Here is a 22,639-nt window from a genome sequence, read left to right on the forward strand (position 1 = left end):
GCAGGAATGGGAGACATGGCGGTATCCAACTCCATCGGTAGTAATGTGTTTGACATCTTGGTGGGCCTCGGCCTCCCCTGGGCCCTGAAGACACTGGCTATTAACTACGGATCTGACGTGAGTAGCAGGGATAAATGTGGAGTTCCCCAATAAAATAGTCATAAGAGAACATAAACAAGCTTATTTTGGGTTGATTTGCATTCAGTGTTGTGTTTTCGGCAGCTTTTAATTTCCGTCTTAGTCTTAATCTTTTGGACGAAAATACTTATTGGTCTTAGTCATATTTTAGTTATTTCAAAATGTGTTCGTCTTCGTCTAGTTTTAGTCAACGAAAACTCAGACAAATTTCGTCTACTTTTAGTCCACAATTCTCAAAATGTTTTTGTCTATAAACTTCAAAAGTTTTAGTCCATGAATAAATAAATACATACAGTGGGGCAAATAAGTATTTAGTCAACCACCAATTGTGCAAGTTCTCCTACTTGAAAAGATTAGAGAGGCCTGTAATTGTCAACATGGGTAAACCTCAACCATGAGACAGAATGTTGGGAAAAAAAGACAGAAAATCACATTGTTTGATTTTTAAAGAATTTATTTCCAAATTAGAGTGGAAAATAAGTATTTGGTGACCTACAAACAAGCAAGATTTTAGGCTGTCTAAGAGGTCTAACTTCTTCTAACGAGGCTCCACTCGATACCTGTATTAATGGCACCTGTTTTAACTCATTATCGGTATAAAAGACACCTTTCCACAACCTCAGTCAGTCACACTCCAAACTCCACTATGGCCAAGACCAAAGAGCTGTCGAAGAACACCAGAGACAAAATTGTAGACCTTCACCAGGCTGGGAAGACTGAATCTGCAATAGGTAAAACGCTTGGTGAAAAGAAATCAACTGTGAGAGCAATTATTAGAAAATGGAAGACATACAAGACCACTGATAATCTCCCTCGATCTGGGGCTCCATGCAAGATCTCACCCCGTGGCGTCAAAATGATAACAAGAACGTTGAGCAAAAATCCCAGAACCACACGGGGGGACCTAGTGAATGACCTATAGAGAGCTGGGACCACAGTAACAAAGGTTACTGTCAGTAACACAATGCGCCGCCAGGGACTCAAATCCTGCACTGCCAGACGTATCCCCCTACTAAAGAAAGTACACGTCCAGGCCCGTCTGCGGTTCGCTAGAGAGCATTTGGATGATCCAGAAGAGGATGGGGAGAATGTGTCATGGTCAGATGAAACCAAAATAGAACTTTTTGGTAGAAACACAGGTTCTCGTGTTTGGAGGAGAAAGAATACTAAATTGCATCCGAAGAGCACCATACCCACTGTGAAGCATGGGGGTGGAAACATAATGTTTTGGGGCTGTTTTTCTGCAAAGGGACCAGGACGACTAATCTGTGTAAAGGAAAGAATGAATGGGGCCACTGAAAATCTCCTTCCGTCAGCAAGGGCATTGAAGATGAGACGTGGTCGGGTCTTTCAGCATGACAATGATCCCAAACACACAGCCAGGGCAACAAAGGAGTGGCTTCGTAAGAAGCATTTCAAGGTCCTGGAGTGGCCTAGCCAGTCTCCAGATCTCAACCCCATAGAAAATCTGCGGAGGGAGTTGAAAGTCCGTGCTGCCCAACGACAGCCCCAAAACATCACTGCTCTAGAGGAGATCTGCATGGAGGAATGGGCCAGAATACCAGCAACAGTGTGTGAAAAGCTTGTGAAGAGTTACAGAAAACGTTTGGTCTCCGTTATTGCCAACAAAGGGTGCATAACAAAGAATTGAGATGAACTTTTGGTACTGAACAAATGCTTATTTTCCACCATGATTTGCAAATATATATATTTTTAAATCAAACAATGGGATTTTCTGGGGGGGGGGGGGGGGGTTCACATTCTGTCTCTCATGGTTGAGATTTACCCATGTTGACAATTACAGGCCTCTCTAATATTTTCAAGTGGGAGAACTTGCACAATTAGTGATTGACTAAATACTTATTTGCCCCTCTGTAAATGGTTTCCAACAATTTTGAATTAACATTGACAAACGAGCACATACTTGTAGAATCTACAAGGTCATCAACATATTCATGATGATGATACAAACTCAGCAGGACATTAGCAACGTATTTGCAATTAAACTCACCTGGATGCCAGGAACTGAATGTAAAAAGTTTTCCAACAGTTTAAGAAGACACTCACCAAGGCACAACGCTAAATGCTAATGCTAACGCTAACGTGAATGCTATGCTAATGCGAACACTATGCTAATTAATGCTGCAAAAGTTAGTTTAGTGTGTGATGATCGCTCAGCAAAGACCTTTAAAGGTTAAAGCAACATGGCATAGCCAAAATAAGAAAACAAAACTAACCAAGCAGTAATCTTACACATTTGTTTCACAAAAGGAGCCTGGAATGGGTACACACTTAAGTCTCTCAATGAGGCTTGGGGGTCGGGGAGAGGCACAGCATGTCACATGAGTGACACGACCAAACACTGCTAAAATGCTTGCTAACTACACATACGATGAGAAAATATTACACATTGTGAATTTTTGACGGAAACTATGGCGAATTTCGTCTCGTTCTCGTCTCATCAGACGACAACTGGGATCCATGTTATTGTGTTTTAGTCTCCGAAGACACGTTTTTAGTTCGTCATCATGAAAAAAATGTTAATTGACAAAATATTTTCATGATCGTCATCGTTGACGAAAAAACACTGATTGCATTCGCTACATGCAGTGTTGTTTTTGGCAGTTCTTTCAATTCTCGTCTTAGTCTTAGTCTTTTGGATGATAATACTTATTAGTCGTAGTCATATTTTTGTCATTTCAAAATGTGTTTTTCTTCATCTAGTTTTAGTCGACGTTTACTCAGTATTTTCGTCTACAAAATTCGATAGTTTCACTCCAAAAATAAATAAATAAAAGTATTTCAATGAACATTGACAGACGAACACATATTTTAGCATCTACAAATCTATCACGTGATAATACGCAATCAGTACATCATTTTCGATAAATTATACCCACCTGGACGCCATGAACTGTATGTAAAATGTCCGAGAGTTTATGAGGATGCTCGCCGTTAGCAATAACCTATTGCTAACGTGAACGTGAATGCTATGTTTAGGCTATGAGTTACATTTAGTGTCTGATCGTCACTAAGCACAGACCTTTAAAGGCTAAAGCAACATTGCATATTCTCCCTTGCCAAGATAAGAAGACAAATTTTACCGTGTGTGTACAGTAGCGGGTGAGTTGGGGGAAGGGGGTGCAGCACTTCATACGAGTGACACAATCAGACACCGCTACGATGCAGGCTAACTACACATAAATGTCACACATTCTGAGCATGTCACGGAAACTATGCTGCATTTTTGTCTCGTTCTTGTCTCATTAGACAAAAACTAGTATTCGTGTAGCTATGATTTAGTCTCCCAAGACACGTTTTTAGCTCGTTATCGTCTCAGCACTATCATGAAAAAATTGTTTGACGAAGAAATATTTTTTTATTGTCATCGTTGACGAAAACAACACTGGCTCCATGGTGTTACATGTAGGACTCTTTTTGTTTTTAATGATTTCCATTATACAGTGGTATGAGAAAGTATCTGAACCTTTTGGAATTTCTCACATTTCTGCATAAAGGCAACATCAAAAGTGATCTGATCTTTGTCAAAATCACACAGATGAAAAAACTGTCTGCTTTATCTAAAACCACCCAAAGATTTATAGGGTGGTGGGTCCCACACTTTTTTTCTATGGCATGGCTCCCGGGGCGTGGCCTCTCTGCCTGGCCTGCCGGCCGCGGGAGTCGGGAGAGGTCAGGGCTCCGGTCTCGCGTCGGCCCACGGCGGCTCCTCTGCGTTCTCCTGCCTCCGCCATCTCCTCTCTTCTCTAACTGGGTATCCGCCCTGTGCTCCGCCGCGGATCGCTGGCTGGGCGGCGGTGTATCAGCTGGATGTTGCCTGCTACGGCGGGGGACCCTGCCCTGCCCTGGGCTTGGTGGGCTGCTGGGAGCCCCGTGGCGTGGCGTGGCGTGCCAGATGGGGGGCTGCGGCTGTGGCCCAGGTGGGCGGACGAGGTTGGGGACGGGCGTGGGGTTGGTGGTGCGTCCCCTCTTGCCATCCCTGAAGGCCGGTTGATGGGTGTGCGGGTGGCCCGGGGGATCCACCCTGGATTCCGGGGGGGGACGAGGGCTCCTTTGCTGGGCTGCGGGAGGAGGTATGGGCTACGCTGTCCCCCCCCCCCCCCCCCCCCCCGGAACTACCCTCCCTCCCCGGCCTGGCTGGGTGGGGGCCGTGGCCCTTTGTCGACGCCTGCGTGGCGTCTCCACTCGTCTGCGTGGCTGTTGCGTGCCAGGTGGGGCTCACGTGCAGCTGGATGTGATTGGGCGCGCTCGAGTGGGGGGTCCCGGTGCCGAGTTGGTGATGGGGCGTCGTAGGGCCGGTCGCCAATGGGCTTACACTCACAAGGGATTCACACGATTACTGGGTTCTAAATCACAGAACTGATTTGTGTACACTCTACCCCTTTCAATCACATAGCTTATAGACTCCCCCACCCCCTTTCCCCTCTCTCCCTGGTCAACAGGCCCCCCACATGGTGTCAACCGGAAATACATTTAGCTGACGATAGCACCAACACATTAGTAGTTAGTGTGGTTAGGCGTTCAATGTATTTCTTGTTGTTGTTTGTTTTTCTTTTCTTTCTTCTCTTGTGTTTCTTTTCTTCTGTTCCCCCATAACCCCTTCCTGTTCGCTGCTTTGTCATAATAAACGAGGTATGTTGAATGATCACAATGAGAGCATATCAGACTCTCAATGTGAAACATTAAAACTGTTCGGACTATCCGGGCACTTAGACTTCCATTCTCCGTGTCAAACACTTGAACAGGACAGGTTTTAAAAAAATTAAATTAAATTAAAAAAAATAAAAAGAATATGAAAACCTATACATGTTTGGGTGGTTTTAGTTAAAGCAGACACTGTATTTTCATCTGTGTGATTCTGACAAAGATCAGATTACATTTGATGGGGTTTTTATGCGGAAATGTGAGAAATTCCAAAAAGTTCAGATACTTTTTCATACCACTGTGTGCAGACTAGTTTATTAATAACTGCTTGTTTGCGACTTATAAAGAGGTGCTTCAAGTGCTTTGCATCATTCACATGATGATACATTCTTAATAGCTAATATAAGGGCTCTATTATAATCTGCCTTTACAAAGATAATGTTCAGTTTTGATTGCCACTTAGATAATGATTCATTAATTTAATAATGTGATAATTAATGCTTGATTTGCAGTGGTGTAGACTAGAAAAAATGTCTGAGTATGTCATGTGAAACTACACAGTAATCAGCATTTTGTTAATTTATTACAAGTCTGATTGTGTCAGTCGAAATTTAGAACAAATACAGTGCCCTCCATAATTATTGGCACCCCTGGTTAACATGTGTTTTTTAGCTTCTAATAATTTTTTTTATTCAAATAATATGAGACCTTAATGGAAAAAATAGAAAAATACAACCTTCAATACAAGTGCATTTATTCAGTGGGGAAAAATCCCACATACAGAAATAATTATTTGACATCAAATAATGTGTGTCACAATTATTAGCACCCCTGGTGTCAATACTTTGTACAACCCCCTTTCGCCAGTTGAATCCTGGGACCGTGTGCTTTGGTCAGATGAGACCAAGATTGAGCTTTTTGGCAACAAACACTCTTAAGTGGGTCTGGCCTGCCACGAAAGATGCACATGCTGAAAAGCACCTCATACCCACTGTGAAGTATGGGGGTGGGTCAGTGATGCTGTGGGGCTGTTTCGCTTCCAAAGGCCCTGGGAACCTTGTTAGGGTGCATGGCATCATTAATGCTTTGAAATACCAGGACATTTTAAATCAAAATCTGTTGCCCTCTGCCCGAAAGCTGAAGATGGGTCGTCACTGGGTCTTTCAGCAAGACAATGACCCTAAACATATGGCCAAATCTACACAGAAATGGTTCACCAGACACAAAATCAAGCTCCTCCCATGGCCATCTCAGTCCCCAGACATTGTTTTGTTTCCAAAAGGGGGTTGTACAAAGTATTAACACCAGTGGTGCTAATAATTGTGACACACATTATTTGATGTCAAATTATTATTTCTTTATGTGGGATTTTTTCCCCACTGAATAAATGCACTTGTATTAAAGGTTGGATTTTTCTCTTTTTTTTCCATTAAGGTCCCATATTATTTGAATTAAAAATATATATTAGAAGCTAAAAAACACATCTTAACCAGGGGTGCCAATAATTATGGAGGGCACAAGTGTTTTTTGTTTTGTTTTTTGATTGTGCCAGGTCAATCTGTTGTTAAATAAAACAGTGTTGGTATATTAATATCACTCAGATTGATGATAATTGTCTGATATAATATTGTTTTTTTTTCTGCTTGTCCTAATTCTAAGGCATTCTTTTCTTGCAGATCAAATTATACAGCAAAGGACTGATATTTTCCGTCGGCCTTCTGTTGGCGTCTGTGTTTCTGACGGTGAGTGTTCATCTGAACATCTCATTACTTCCATTAAAGGCAGCATATTTTCTAAAGCAGGCAACAATAACACCCAAATAGCTTGTTGCACTTCGGAAGATTGGAGGCTTAATAGGCCACTCTGAAATAAACAATTTCATGACAAAGCACATCGCCATAGATTTGACCAATTATGAGTGAGTGCAAGAACGTCCACTTGAAATGTTGTTCTTGAATTGAATATTTAACTTATAACAAACCATGTCCAAAGTTGTTTTATGGGGGTTTTACCAAGACACACAAAACAGCAGTCAAGGACCTGTAAATCCACACATTCAGATAACGTAAAGTAGAATTGGATTTTCTTCCATCCTTCCTTAATAAAAACTTACTGTATTGTCTTAAGCTAAGCATTAGTGTTTGATTAATATTTGAATATAAACATTTAAGTGCGACAGACATGCATAAAAATAAGAAGTCAGTAAGTTACTCTTTCATACCACTATTCTTCTGCCCTCAGTTGAGCGTATGCCTACTCAACCTTGACAGCTAGACAAACACAAGGGCGTAGGTTTGCATAGGGACGGTAGGGACAAAATACTACCAACTTTTCAGGAATCTCAAATTGTCCCCACCAACTTTTAAGCAACCTTATTTGCGTTATAAAATGACTTCAGTTATATAGGTCATTTAGATTGTCTTCCCATATGTTATAATTAGGGTTGTTCCGATCATGTTTTTTTGCTCCTGATCCGATCCCGATCGTTTTAGTTTGAGTATCTGCCGATCCCGATATTTCCCGATCCGATTGCTTTTTTTTTTGCTCCCGATTCAATTCCAATCATTCCCGATAATTTTTCCCTATCATATACATTTTGGCAATGCATTGAGAAAAAAATGAATAAAACTCGGACAAATATATACATTCAACATACAGTACATAAGTACAGTGATACCTCAGCTCACAAACATAATTGGTTCCCAAAAAGTGTGTGTAAGGCGAAAAGTTCGTCTTCCGAACATTTATTTCCCATAAGAAACCATTAAAATGAGAATAATCCGTTCCCAGGTGCCCGTAAAACATAATTTTCTACTAAATAAGCCTTAAAACTACACAAAAATATACCTTATTTTCTTTAATGTCTTCTTAGGCTTAACACTAGCCTGTGGTGGGGTGTTTTTCGGTCCCATAATAGCAAAAGTACACTCAATATGGTCCAAAATGTCTATCAAACACAAACCACGTCCGCACTCAACGAAAGGGAGGGGACGAACTGGGACGCCGTGAGCGTGCGTCAGCTTCTCGTGGCGCTGTTCGACCGCGTGGTTTGGTTCGTCCGCCGAAAACTAGTTCGTTAGCAGAGACTATATGCTCGCGAATTTAATGTTCTTGAGGCGAAAAGTTCGTGAGCTTAAGCGTTCGTGAGCTGAGGTATCACTGTACTGTATTTGTTTATTATGACAATAAATCCTCAAGATGGCATTTACATTATTAACATTCTTTCTGTGAGAGGGATCCACGGATAGAAAGACTTGTAATTCTTAAAGGATAAATGTGACTTTGTATATTGTGACTAAATATTGCCATCTAGTGTATTTGTTGAGCTTTCAGTAAATGATACTGCAGCCATTTAACTTCTGCCCAAATGCATGATGGGAAGTGTAACCATGACTGTGCGTCGGGGCACCAATTGACATATCTTCTCTGCGTTGGGAAAGAACATAGGGTGTTAAGAAAATGATCAACTACTACCTTTCTTCCCCACATTGCCTCCCACTGAGAGAGGTATTGTAAGGCTTTAGCCACATATAAAATGGCTCCAAAGGCTGTCAGAATTCTTTCTACTCATTATACGCTGGCTTTTAGCGCTATCTAGAGGTAAAACGGCGTCTTTATAGATTGAACGCGACAATGCATGAGTGGGTTGTGCAGCGCATGCGTTAACTATGTAACGTGATTAATTTAAAAAATTAATTACCGCCATTAACGCAATAAATTTGATAGACCTACTTTAAGCCAAAACTACTCTGGATGAGTGTAAGACATTTCGTCTGTAACGTTAAATACAATTAGAAAACGATTTAAATAAAAAATATATATATATTTAAAAAAGGCATGTCTGATATTATTTTGCCGATTCCGATACTTTGAAAATGACGTGATCAGACCCGATCGATCGGCATCCCGATCGATCGAGACATCTTTAGTTATAATTGTTGTAATTTACCTCACCATTATTAAGTTAATTATTTTCATTATGTTCAGACTTACATGTACCACTTTCCACTTGCTGAATGTGCCGGTCCATTTTTTTTTTTTTTTTTTTACTCCTTAACACATATTTGATTGGCTGATGACTTGACCCCCCCCCCCCCCCCAACACACACACATTAGAAATATTAGGGATATAAGATGTTTTTTTTTTTTCATCCAGCAGCAGCCACTGTAAGAAATGTAAAAATATGTCAATGTTGTGGAAGTGGGGTACACGCCACTAATTTTGCTACTGAAAGTCCGACCTGCATCAGAGTTAGTATAACATTAAACTGTGTTAACTTGCTAACTTGCAAAATCTGAGTGGGAAGCGGCTTAGAGAGAAGTGTCCTCATGTATGTGTTTTCTACTGCTAACGTTGAATTAACTGTGAGAAATGTAGAGAACCGAGGTTTACCCCCTTCTCCCCAATTTGACTTATTTCATTTGTGGTCTTAATGCAGCCCACAGGAACTTTTTTTTTTTTGTTGAGTTTGGCTGTGCTTGTTGACAAAAGCTGTAGTGTTTTAAAGGTCGGCTCCATTTTTATTTATTTTTGTTATTCCTTGTCAGGGAAGTTTTTTCAGCTATATTTAATTTCTTTATTTAGACAATGTTGAGGAGTCTTAAGACAATTTTTTTTTTTTTTTTTTTTAATTCCTGGATAGTTAAGAGATGATTAATAAGCTTACATTTATTGTGTATGTTAATATAATTTAAGTGATGTTCAAATAATTGAATGTACTGTATATATTCGTCTTGTGTCTTATCTTTCCATTCCAACAATAATTTACAGGAAAATATGGCATATTTTAAAGATGGTTTGAATTGCGATTAATTACGATTAATTAAATTTTGAGCTGTAATTAACTCGATTAAAATTTTTAATCGTTTGACAGCCCTAGTTTAACTATAAAGTGGTGTTGTAACGGTTTGTTTGCATTTAGTTTTATTGATTTAGGTGGATACATTGCCCTCTAGTGGGGACAGTGAATATGGCATAACTCATTTCACATGGTGTAATCCAGTTGCTCCCTGTTAAGACTAAAATAAGCTAAGTTTTTGTTTGAGCTAATGTTTTTTATGCATTCGTAATTTAGTTATGGGAACGTTTAGCTTTTTTTGTGTAAATATGTTTGAATCAATTGTTAAGAATTTTGTAAAAATAAATAAATAAATAAATAAATAAGATTTTTTAAAAAGTAGGGCTGTCAAACGATTAAAATTTTTAATCAAGTTAATTACAGCTTAAAAATTAATTAATCGTAATTAATCGCAATTCAAACCATCTATAAAATATGCCAAATTTTTCTGTAAATTATTGTTGAAATGGAAAGAAAAGACACAAGACGGATATATACATTCAACATACGGTACATAAGTACTGTATTTGTTTATTATAACAATAAATCAACAAGATGGCATTAACATTAACATTCTGTTAAAGCGATCCATGGATAGAAAGACTAGTAGTTCTTAAGATAAATGTTAGTACAAGTTATAGAAATTTTATATTAAAACCCCTCTTAATGTTTTCGGTTTATTAAAATTTGTAAAATTTTCAATCAAAAAATAAACTAGTAGCTCGCCATTGTTGATGTCAATAATTACACCATGCTCACTCCCCAAACCCATAAAATCATTTGGACCCAAGCGCCAGCAGAGGGCGCCAAACACCAAAAAACAAGTAACAAGCGGACATTACACTGCTGTCATTTTAATCTGTTTGAGCGGGGCATGTGGGTTAATTGCGTCAAATATTTTAACGTGATTAATTTAAAAAATTTATTACCGCCCGTCAACGGGATAATTTTGACAGCCCTTAAAAAAAGTTAGCATTTTACAGCATTTCAGATAGTGGACTTTTGCTAAGTAAGTTAGCCAATTGTTCTTTTGTTTTGTTGGATCCTCATTTATTTTTTATACCGTTTGAAGCTTAGCTCTGGTATTTTAAAAATTTTTTTTTTCCTTACCCGATTACTCAATTATTAAACTAACTAGTTCATCGATTAATCGACTACTATAATAATCGATAGGCGCAGCCCTAGAATGGACATTCGTTCATGAATGCGCCAGTTGCTCCCTCTTAAAACTAACCTAAGCTAAGTTTTTGTTTGAGCTAATGTTTTTTATGCATTCATAATTTAGTTATGGGAACATTTAGCTGTTTTTGTGTAAATATGTGTGAATCAATTGTTAAGAATTTTGTAAAAATAAAATAAAAAAATAAAAAAGTTCGCACTTTATAGCATTTAAGATAGTGGACTTTTGCTAAGTAAGTTAGCCAATTGTTCTTTTGTTGGACTTAGACCCTCATTTATTTATTTTTTTATACAGTTTGAGGCTTAGCTCAGGTATTTTAGTTTTTTATGTTCCTTATCCGATTACTCGATTATTTAAACTAACTACCGTATTGGCCCGAATATAAGACGGTGTTTATGCATTGAAAGAGGACTAAAAAAGAGTAGGTCGTCTTAAATTCGGGGTCTAGACATTATACCCATTCACGACGCTAGATGGCGCCAGATTATCATTAAAGCGAATGCAGAATTTGACTGCCCAGGCAATTCCATTGCAATTTTGTTGTTTTATCAGAATAAATTGATTTATTTACATTTCAAAAACCAGAAGCCATTCATTTACGAATGTGATTGAACTTTAGTTTATATATTTAAATGTTCAGACATTAAGATTTAAATGAGGAATTGGATATGAATAGGAATGTAATATGAGTAATAATTAATTAATAATTATTACTCTATTAACTATCTATTTATATACTATATACTATACTAGTTTATCTATTATTATTAATAATTATAATTAAGATTAATATGGAATATGAATAGGAATATCATGAATATATAAAAATTGGTGTTCAAAAAGTCTTTTTTTCAAACTTGAGTCTTGAAAAAGAGGGGTTCGTCTTATAATCAGGGCTGTCTTATACTCGGGCCAATACAGTTGTTCATCGATTAATCGACTACTATAATAATCGATAGCTGCAGCCCAAGAATGGACATTCGTTCATGAATGCGCCGTCAATGGCGGCCAATCAAGTAATGTTAATACATGATGCCAGTCAAAACGGATTGGATGGCCAATGCCCTAAAAAGGGTTAAAGTCTCTGCTAAGTAAAAACAAATACGCTTGTTTTTCTCTTCAGGTTATTGGAGTTCACCTGAACAAGTGGACGCTGGATAAACGCCTTGGTGTCGCCTGTCTCCTCCTCTACTCTGTCTTTCTGTGTTTTTCTTGCCTCATCGAGTACAACATCTTCACCTTTGTCAACCTGCCCACCTGTAGGGATGAGTGACATGGTGAAAGAGATGCGGCATTTCAATTTGAAATAGATGACGGCATACAATGCCAGAATAAGAACTGAAATTGCGTTAATGAGATTTGCAAAGATTTGTGTGCAGGCAATGTCCAACTTCCTGAATCCCTAAGTGGAAATCATACGGTTATTTATGATTATTGTTGTCATTTTATTTATCTGTATGAAAATGACTCAAACGAGATGGCATCAAAGATGACAGCAGCAGCAAGTTTCTGATGAATCAGTCGATATTTTATACAAGCGGAAAGCCGGACTTAACATTTTGAAATCAGCTCATAAAGACTCGATTTCCTTTGCAGAGGTGATAATATTTCAGCTGTCACATTCTGAAAACATCCTGGTTATGTTGTATTATTACAGTTCCAGAATTCGATGGAACACATGTTCTTCACTACATATCGGAAAACACACCAGGGCATTATTATCCAGTCATATTTTTGTAAAAAGTATTACAGCTGATGTATCTACTGTACGTTTTGTATTTAAAAATGAACAAATTAGCTTTATGGAGAGCTTTCAGTTCCCTTTTGTAAATAGCTTTCTGTAAATAGCCTCAGATGGCTCATACAGTATATTATTTATTAGTGTAATTCGCACATTTCTCCTCTGGAGGTCACAGAACCCTCGACTGGTTTATTTATGGTGCCAGGGTCGTTGCAATCCACTCTTTGGTGAGAAACTGTTCTTTCCAAATGTCTACTGACAAGCACAGTTAATTTTGATGTTTTTTAACAAATTGATTTAGATGTCGATATTAGGAAACAAAAAACAAATACGTTTACACTCTTGTAAGATGGACCGGTTTGTATTGTTCCACGAGAACACTGCTTCAGAGTTAGTGTTGCACCGATACCATTTTTTGGCCTCCGATACCTGGCTGTGAGGTATATACCATACCATGTTTTCATTTATTTATTTACTCCATTTTCTTTGATACTGAAAAACTGCATACACATTTGAATGTAAAGTAATTCCAATCATGGCTTGGTCAGGCACTGCTTAACTTGCTGCCATTGAAGGGGCTAGACGTCCAATCAGCTTGAGGTGGGAGGAATGATGTACAGTACATTACCAAATGAATATGGAATACCATCCCACTTTATATGGACTGGACGTAGTGATAAACCAATTGGTGGGATGGTGAATCTTGGACAGGATAATTTTATTTTTTTAACTCACTTTTTGGTGTGTAGCTGGTGGCCATTTAGAGTAGGGCGACCATTGTCTGGAAAATAGATATTGATTTTAGTGCCATATCCATGGGTGTACGGTTGTATAGGGACAGTAGGGACAAAATACAACCAACTTTTCAGGATGCTCAAACTTTTAAGCATCCTTATTTGCATTATATTGGTAATTTAGACTGTCTTCTTATATGTTGTAAGGATAGAATAGACCCTAGCATTATAATGTAAATGTTCGGACTTACATTTATCCCTTTTCACTTGCTGAATGTGCCGGTCCATTTTTTATTCCCCTCAAATGCACGTTTGAGACAGACAAACACGGACACTCACACAGCCCTGGCAGATTAATGTCGTCAACATGCCACCTCCTCCGACCCTTCAAAAAGGAGGGATATTAGAAGGGTTTTTTTGGCCAGCAGCAGCCACTATAAGTAATGTAAAAAGACATCAGTGTAGTGGGGGAAGAGGTCATTCCTCCGGGGCGAGTCGGGACAGGTCCCACACCTGTTCTGTATGTCGTGGCTCCCGGGGAGTGGCCTACCCTCTGCCTGGGCTGCTGGCCGCGGGAGCGGGGGGATATTGGAGCTCCGAGCTCACGTCGCCCCGCAGTGGCCGCCCTGCGCTCCGTTGCGGGTCGCTGGCTGGACGCCGGTGTGTCGGCTGGGTGTCGCCTGCCGTGCCGGTTGGGGGGCTGCGGCTGTGGCTCATGGGCCGGGTGGGGGTCTTCATGGGGTTGGTGGTGCGTCCCCTCTGCCCATCCCTGAAGGCCGGTTGATGGGGGCGCGGGTGGCCCGGGGGACCACCCTGGAACCCAGGGGGCGACGATGGCCCCTTTGTGGTGTTGTGTTGTGGAGGAAAAAGTAATTTTTGGACTATATGCCGCTACTTTTTTTCCTCATTTTGAATTTGTTGTATTATCTGGGTCAATAGGTAACACTTCATTTGACAGCTGCATCATTAGCCTGCCTTAAAACCGTCATAATTATTGACATGACACTATCATGGGCATTAATGAATGCATATGACAGATGGGATTAAGTGTCATCTGTCAAATTATGTCTCTAACTCCATTTTGTCCTGCTTGGATCTTTTACATCAATTCAAAAGTGAAATAATATGATAATTTTGACCTAAATTGACATTTGTCATACGGATTCATTCATGCTCATAGCAGTGTCATGTCATAATTATGATCGTCGTATGACAGTCTTATAGTGCCGCTGTCAAATAATGAGTTACCAGATACCATAACTAGTAATTAATGAAACAACTGGAACAGTAACTGAAGAAATAATTAGCACAGAACATGAATTTAGATTGTTTTTTACATCTGTAGCACTGTAATGCATGCTAGGAGGCATGTCGGACGAAAACGGTGTTAACATCTGGTGGCCACAGAGGTTGTCTGTCTCCCAAGGGGAGCAGTGATTGCCAAATGAAGCTTTTTGAAGTAATGAAGCTTTGCAGTCAATCGGTTCAAAGCTTCACGGTGGTTCCTTTGGTCTTATGACAGTCTTATGATGCCATTGTCAAGTACAGTGTTACTGATTAATCTTTTTTGATGTAAATATCCCATAATACAGTGAGGACAGCTGCGGTTTATAGTCTGGTGAGGCTTATCTATGAACAAATGCTGTTTTCATATCAAATTTGGTGGGTAGCGGCTTATAGTCAGTTGCGGCTTATAGTCTGAAAATTATGGTAATTTTGCTACTTAAAGTCCGACCTGCATCAAGAGTTGGCATAATATTAAACTGTGTGAACTTGCTAACCTGCAAAACTTCTGCGGTCAGGCCATCCTCCACAATGAACAACAAAGTCAAGCTAGCCGTCCCTCATTCAGATTATTGTTTGCATTATGTGCATTACGGTAATACAATGCGATGGCTTCAGAGTGCATGTCCCTTTATTAAAAAAAAAAAAAAAAAAAACAAGCAGAGCGCTATCCAAGAACGGGTCCATTCTTTGATAGTTCCCCGTTTTGTTTGTTTGTTTGTTTGTTTGTTTGTTTTAATGAAGGAAATTGCACTTTAAAATGTTTCTTTAGGAGTTATTGAAAACAAAGGTTTGAATCAAAAGTTGTATCACTTGAACCAATACACATGAGAGTTAAGTATTAGTCAATCCAGATTTATTTTGCATTGATAATTTAGCCTATCAATTAATTAGGTTCATATTCGTGAGAAATGTAGCCCTGATAATATTTCCCGTTCAAGAATCTGTTTGGTCTTATTAATGTCACGTCCCCAGCAAAAGTGTATATGCAGGTTATGCTGTTATATCATCCCTACCAATGTTGAGACCAAACGTACCCTTGGCCATATCAGTAATGATACCGATACTACTATCGGTATCGGTGCAACACTACTAAGAGTAATAGCTTAGTACTGTATGTAGAAAATACTGTAATTCACTGCTGTTTTGCTCCGTTAAGATGCCGACTAAATAGTTTTGAAACACGGATGGCATTATATAACGAGCCACTCTTTGCTAGGTTGATGTCCCTCTTAAAGATGTAATATAATATTGTATATCAGGACATTTATCCTAGGTCGAATACTTTTTTGGTCTTTTCTATTGCCTAATGTTTAGACTTGTCAAGACTTGGTAGGTTTGTTCTATATGAATATTTTTACTAGATTTAGGGCATGTACAACGTCTGGAACACAATTCGCACGTATTCCTTGACTTTTACAACTGTTAAAAACTTAACGGTTCGTGTACAGTATCAAAAAAGAAGTTGTTGATTGCGCTGGTTAAAATTGGTGGTCCGTGCTTTTTTTGTTTTGTTTTGTTTATTTTTGCACAGAATCTTCTGCACTAAAACAGGAAAACAGGGTTTCAATATGTTTAAGATGTAATGCAATAATAACGATCATACAAGAATATGACTATCCTGCTTTAAATATGACATTTGTATTGAATGTGGAAAATACTCTTTTATAGATGACACTTGACTAGCTAATATTTTATTTTCCACCAGTTCATAGCAGGATCAAACAGGACTGTTATTGAATTCCAGCAATTCGTTTTGCAACCTAACAATCAAATTATACAATGTTACCATTGTGGGGATGATGGAATAATTATAATGGCGTACCGCAAGCAACACGTCACTTCCGCTCATTAATATTCATGACATTAGCTACTGTTGCTAAGTAGGGACAAGTCACCTTTTGTCCCTAATAGGAAATGAATGGAAATCGTGTATGAAGGAGATGTTTACAGAGCTAAACCTAACGATTCTCTCCGAAAATGATGTGCCTGGTGCCAAATTCACTGGCAAAGATGGCAAAGTTAAAGAGATGGCTTGAGTGTCGAAGGCTGAAAAAGACGAAAAAAAGCCGACCTGAGCATAGCCTTAGCTTTTTTATCAACGCGACTGACAATGACATTCTCCTGTTTCAACAAGCTATCCTTTACCATCAGCCCTGTCTTTCTTATATATCCTCTGGTTGTCCTACGTCTCTGACTGTTCTTGGGGGTAATTTAATTAGCTTTGTGTAGCGTTTGCAAATGCTTCTCAGTGACAACCAACGAACACTTTAAATTTTTTCATTGATAACAAATCTTAATTCTATAATTTATTTACACTTCCCCCTTACTAAAGTTGTTTATATATATATATATATATATATATATATATATATATATATATACAGTGGTACCTCTACATACGAATTTAATTCGTTCCAGGACCTTGTTTGTAAGTCGAAAAGGTCGTATGTCGAGCAGGATTTTCCCATAGGAATACATTATAATTCCATTAATTCGTTCCAAAGCCTAAAAACACACTAAATTCTTAATAAATACTGCTGGCACTGTTACAAATGGCAATTAAACATAGAAAAACAAATAAGTTATAAATAAATAATTCAGAGTAATATAATAATAAGAAGAATAATTAATAATTATTCCTGTAAATAATGTAACGAATCGGATTCTAATATGGCGGACACTTTTTACTGTCCCTGAACGCACCGCGAAGCTGACGTCTCAGTGAGATAGGTCGGTGCGGTAGAGATAATACTTTCGTTTTCTTGAGAGCAGTCAACTGCTTAAGACAATGGGCGTTTTGTGTTGGATAAGTTCTTAAATAAATGATAAAAACGTGACGAAGCTGGCGATTTCCTTGGCAATGTTACCACAATGATAATTGTCACCTTAACTTATAAATAGTGGCGAACGGTGGTCGGAAGAGGACCACGGAGCTGTATTGTTGAGCCAGTTCAGGGACGCGCACCCCAAGCTCATATTTTTCTATAACTTGCATCTTCATTTCAAAGGTAAGCATCACTTTTTTCCTTGTTTCTCCAACTGTATCAACTTTTTTTGAAAACTGTGTTGATTTCTCACACAAGAAAATCCACCGTGCGTTCGTTTGCAGTGCTGTCATGTCGTCGTATTTCGAGCAACTCGTCGGATGTAGAAACAAATGGCGGCTCAAATTTTACGTCGGATGTCGAAAAGATCGTGTGTCGAAGTGATCGTATGTAGAGGTACCACTGTATATATATATATATATATCTATATCTATATATATATATATATATATATATATATATATATATATATATATATATATATTAGGGCTGTGAAACTATTAAAATTTTTAATCGAGTTAATTACAGCTTAAAAATTAATTAATCGCAATTCAAACCATCTATAAAATATGCCATATTTTTCTGTAAATCATATATATATTCTGTAAAATAAATTGTTGGAATGGAAAGATAAGACACAAGATGGATATATATACATTCAACATACGGTACATAAGGACTGTAGTGGGCATTTCACTCTACTGTCATTTAAATCTGTCTATGCTGTCCTCACTCCGAAGCGTCTCCTTTTTCCAAAGCTAGACAGCTAATGAACGACGCCTTAATAATTATAGACTTCTTCCTTTTTCATCTGATTTATTAATAAAATGGCTTCAAACCATTGTCCTCTTTAGACCGTCGTAAAACTACAAAAAAAAAAGTACACAAGCATTGCATTAGCAATAACGCTAGCTTAGCACGCTATACAGGTTCACTAAACATAAACAAAAAGCGTCTCATACAAAAAATATAACATTTCGCTTACTAACATAATATGTACATTCTTTACAACAACCATCCTTACGGACAAATCTTGTCCAAGGATCATATAAGCACAACATTATCAGCCCGAGACGTCGTGCAGCCATAATGAACTGGCAAGAAAACAATAAACCATGTGGCAAAGCGACCACAAGAGTTCGCTGTTGGACAGCACAAAAAGCCTTGCTGTAAAACTTACCAAAAGGCAGAATACTTTCTGAGCGGGACATGTGCGTTAATTGCGTCAAATATTTTAACGTGATTAATTTAAAAAATTAATTACCACGCGTTAATGCGATAATTTTGACAGCCCGAATATATATATATATATATATATATATATATATATATATATATATATATATATATATATATATATATATATATATATATATATATATATATATATATATATACATATATATATATATATATATAACAGAAACGGTAACAGTCGCAGTCAGATACCATTGTAATTCTTTTCAGGTCATTCATTGTCAGACAGAAGCAGTACGGCACAACGTTACGCTAAAAAAATAAGTTAAAAATATAAAAACCTCTTTGTCCTCTGAAAGACCATGCCAACCCAACAAAATGTTTACCGCGTATGAAATGTGAATGGATTCACCGAGCTGGTGTTAAAGTCTGCGCAAGTTGATTCAGTCTTCACATTTTTTCCTCCCAAGTTTTTGGTTTCCGGAAACGTATGAAGAAAACATCCTTCATGTGTCGTAATGTCTAGAGTCGTTTCTACGAGTTCCAAAAAAACAACGTGTGATTGGCATGTTCGTTTGTGAAAGATTACTGGAGAAAAGCAGCACAAATTACGTTGTTTCTATTCGAGGGCGGGTCTATGATGTCCCACTTCCGCTTTACGATGCGACGTCACGGTCTAAAAATAGCATGCGTGCGGTACGCCATTGTTGAATCAAACTAATCAGTATTTTGAAAATAATGCCTATTTTGGAAGTCAAATGAGGACGATGGTCATTCGACTAATTAACAAGAACTGCTTCGTTGTTTTTGTCTTGTGACAAATATTTATGATTTTGCAGTATTTCATACGAACAAATGCAGAGCGCTTCTGATCAACAGTATTCACGACAATTAGCCGCAAATTTTCCGTCAATTTTTTTCCTCATTGAGGAAATTTCTAAATGTGTCTATATTTTAAGTATTATCAGTTATATTATTATATTTATATCATGCACTTTACCATCGAATAATTGTGACAGGTTTGTTTATGTTTCTCTTTTTATGACATACACTGCTGGCCAAAAGTATTAGCACCCTTGCAATTCTGCCAGATAAAGCTCGATTTCTCCCAGAAAAAGATTGCAATTACAAATGCTTTGGTGGTAATAGCGTCATTAATTTTGCTTGCAATGAAAAAAACACAAAAGAGAATGAAAAAAATTTTGAATCACTATGATTTTACACAAAACTCCAAAAATGGGCCGGACAAAAGCATTAGCACTCACAGTCTAATACTTGGTAGCACAACCTTTAGACAACAATAACTGCGAACAACCGCTTCTGGTGTCCATCAGTGAGTTTCTTACAATGCTTTGCTGGAATTTTAGACCATTCTTCTTTGGCCAGCTGCTCCAGTTCTCTGAGATTTGAAGGGCGCCTTTTCCAAACTGCCATTTTCAGATCTCTCCACAGGTTTTCTATGGGGTTCAGGTCTGGACTTATTGCTGGCCACTTTAGAAGTCTCCACTGCTTTCTCTCAAACTATTTTCTAGTGCTTTTTGAAGTGTGTTTTGGGTCATTGTCCTGCTGGAAGACCCATGACCTCTGAGGGAGACCCAGCTTTCTCACACTGGGCCCTACATTATGCTGCAAAATTTGTTGGTAGTCTTCAGACTTCATAATGCCATGCACACGGTCAAGACGTCCAGTGCCAGAGGCAGCAAAGCAACCCGAAAACCATCAGGGAACCTCCGCTATTTTTGACTGTGGGGATCGTGTTCTTTTCTTTGAAGGCCTCGTTTTTTCCTGTAAACTAAAAGCTCTACTTTTGTCTCATTTGACCAGAGAACATTCTCCCAAAACGTTTTTGGCTTTCTCAGGTAATTTTTGGCAAACTCCAGCCTGGCTTTTTTATGTCTCTGGGTCAGAAGTGGGGTCTTCCGGGGTATCCTACCATGGAGTCCTTTTCATTCAGACGCCGACGGATAGTACGGGTTGACACTGTTGTACCCTCGGACTGCAGGACAGCTTGAACTTGTTTGGATGTTAGTCGAGTTTCTTTATCCATCATACACACAATCTTTTGTTGAAATCTTTTGTCAGTTTTTCTCTTCCGTCCACATCTAGGAAGGTTAGCCACAGTGCCATGGGCTTTACACTTATTGATGACACTGCGCACCGTATACACAGACACATTCAGATCTTTGGAGATGGACTTGTAGTCTTGAGATTACCCATGCTTCCTCACAATTTCCTCAGGCAGTTCTTTGATGTTTTCTTTTTTTCCATGCTCAATGTGATGCACACAAGGACACGGGACAGAGGTTGAATCAACTTTAATCCATTTTAACCAACTGCAAGTGTGATTGTTATTGCGTCCACCTGTTATGTGCCACAGATTAGTAACAGGTGCTGTTAATTACACAAATTAGAGAAGCATCACATGATTTTTCAAAGAGTGCCAGTACTTTTGTCTGGTCCGTTTTTGGAGTTTTGTGTAAAATGATAATGATTTATTTCTGTTTTTCATTCTCTTTTGTGTTTTTTTTTTCATTGAAAGCAAAATAAATGAAGATATTACTACCAAAGCATTTGTAATTGCAATCATTTTCTGGGAGAAATTGAGCATTATCTGACAGATTTGCAGGGGTGTTAATACTTTTGGCCAGCAGTGTATTACTTAAAACCAAAACAGTGTAGAGTACATGCATTTTGAACTAACCAAACCACCAGAACAATGCTCGCGTTTTGAAGCAAAAGACGGTTTTGGAGATGCTTAAATGTTTAGTATCCTTATAGATGATCTATTTCAGATGTATTATATGTATATAATAGGTGTAAATGTATATATATTTTTGTCTCAATATGTATATTTGTTGAATATATTTTCATAGAATGTAGATTGCCCTTGTACTCCTTTGTTTTGATGTGTGTTAAAGACCTCTGAAGCTATTTATTTACTCGCATGAAGTTCCATGTTCAATATAATAAATTATTTATAGTACATTTAAATGTATTTTTGGATGGGATTCAACTAACTTCTTGGAACTGGATTTATTTGGGACGGTCACTAAACACTCTTGAGTGGTTGGTAGTATTGAAGAATGAGGCGAGGAGAGCTACATGTATGTATTTGCAAGTGGTACCTCTTCTCAAACAAGGAACTTTTTAACTGGAAGCTTTACTTTGTTTCGATGTTTCAAATGTCATTTTAGAGAACATTTTGCTACCAGAGCATTAATAAATATGTATTTGCTAAAAGGAACAAAAACTGTGTCGCGTCATTATTCCTTGATCAAACAATACAAATGAGCTGAAACTAGGAATAAAAAAATCCCAGTTTTCAACTACAATGCTGTAATGCAGAGGTATCAAAGTCAAGGGAAGCGGGGTCTGATCCCAACCACCACATCATTTTGTGCAGCCTGCCAAAGTAAACATGCGCATCAACTAAATGTTTCTTGCTAAAATATTTAATATAATAACCAGGGCTGTACAGAGACCGATGGAGGAGCAGGTGCTGATAAATCAAAAGCGGCACATGAAGAAGAATTTAACACACCTTACAACAACATAATTTACGGTTTAACCAGCTTTACAGTATAATGTCCCTGTGCAGAATTTAATTGGGAGGGGGGGGAATAGTGAATAGAAAACAACACTGTCATCAACACTTTCTGGTTATGACTCAGTTTTTGCCTCATTACTTCCTTCAACCTCTATATCAAAATTCTTTCAACTTCTCTTTCATCTGCGAACAAACCACATCAGATGTTCACTGAGTCATCAGCAGTTTTTTCAAAACTATTCATTATTTTCCATATTTGACTATTCTAGCACCTTATAATTAATAAAGTAATGACATAAAATGTTACAGAACACATAGACTTTATATCCTATTGACCTTACACTTCATTCTTTGCGTCACGCCTTACCATAGGGGGCCGAGCTTCATTTCTCATTATTTGACATCAAATAATGTGTGTCACAATTATTAGCACCCCTGGTGTTAATACTTTGTACAACCCCCTTTTGCCAACAAAACAAGGTCTGGG

The 22,639-nt window shown here is 38.2% G+C and overlaps 1 protein-coding gene across 1 annotated transcript in view; it reads left to right on the plus strand.

The window, feature by feature from the left end:
• The window catches only part of slc24a3 (solute carrier family 24 member 3), a 127,599-nt gene extending 108,886 nt beyond the window's left edge, over positions 1-18,713 (plus strand). Inside the window, exons 15-17 of the mRNA XM_057848739.1 lie at positions 5-117; positions 6,480-6,545; positions 11,945-18,713. Coding sequence (XP_057704722.1) covers positions 5-117; positions 6,480-6,545; positions 11,945-12,094 — 329 coding nt within the window. The 3' untranslated portion in view covers positions 12,095-18,713. The remainder of the gene's footprint in view (positions 1-4; positions 118-6,479; positions 6,546-11,944) is intronic.
• The last annotated feature ends 3,926 nt before the right edge of the window (positions 18,714-22,639 follow it).

Source organism: Corythoichthys intestinalis, chromosome 10 (assembly GCF_030265065.1).
Source record: "Corythoichthys intestinalis isolate RoL2023-P3 chromosome 10, ASM3026506v1, whole genome shotgun sequence".
In the NCBI taxonomy this organism is placed as follows: domain Eukaryota; kingdom Metazoa; phylum Chordata; class Actinopteri; order Syngnathiformes; family Syngnathidae; genus Corythoichthys; species Corythoichthys intestinalis.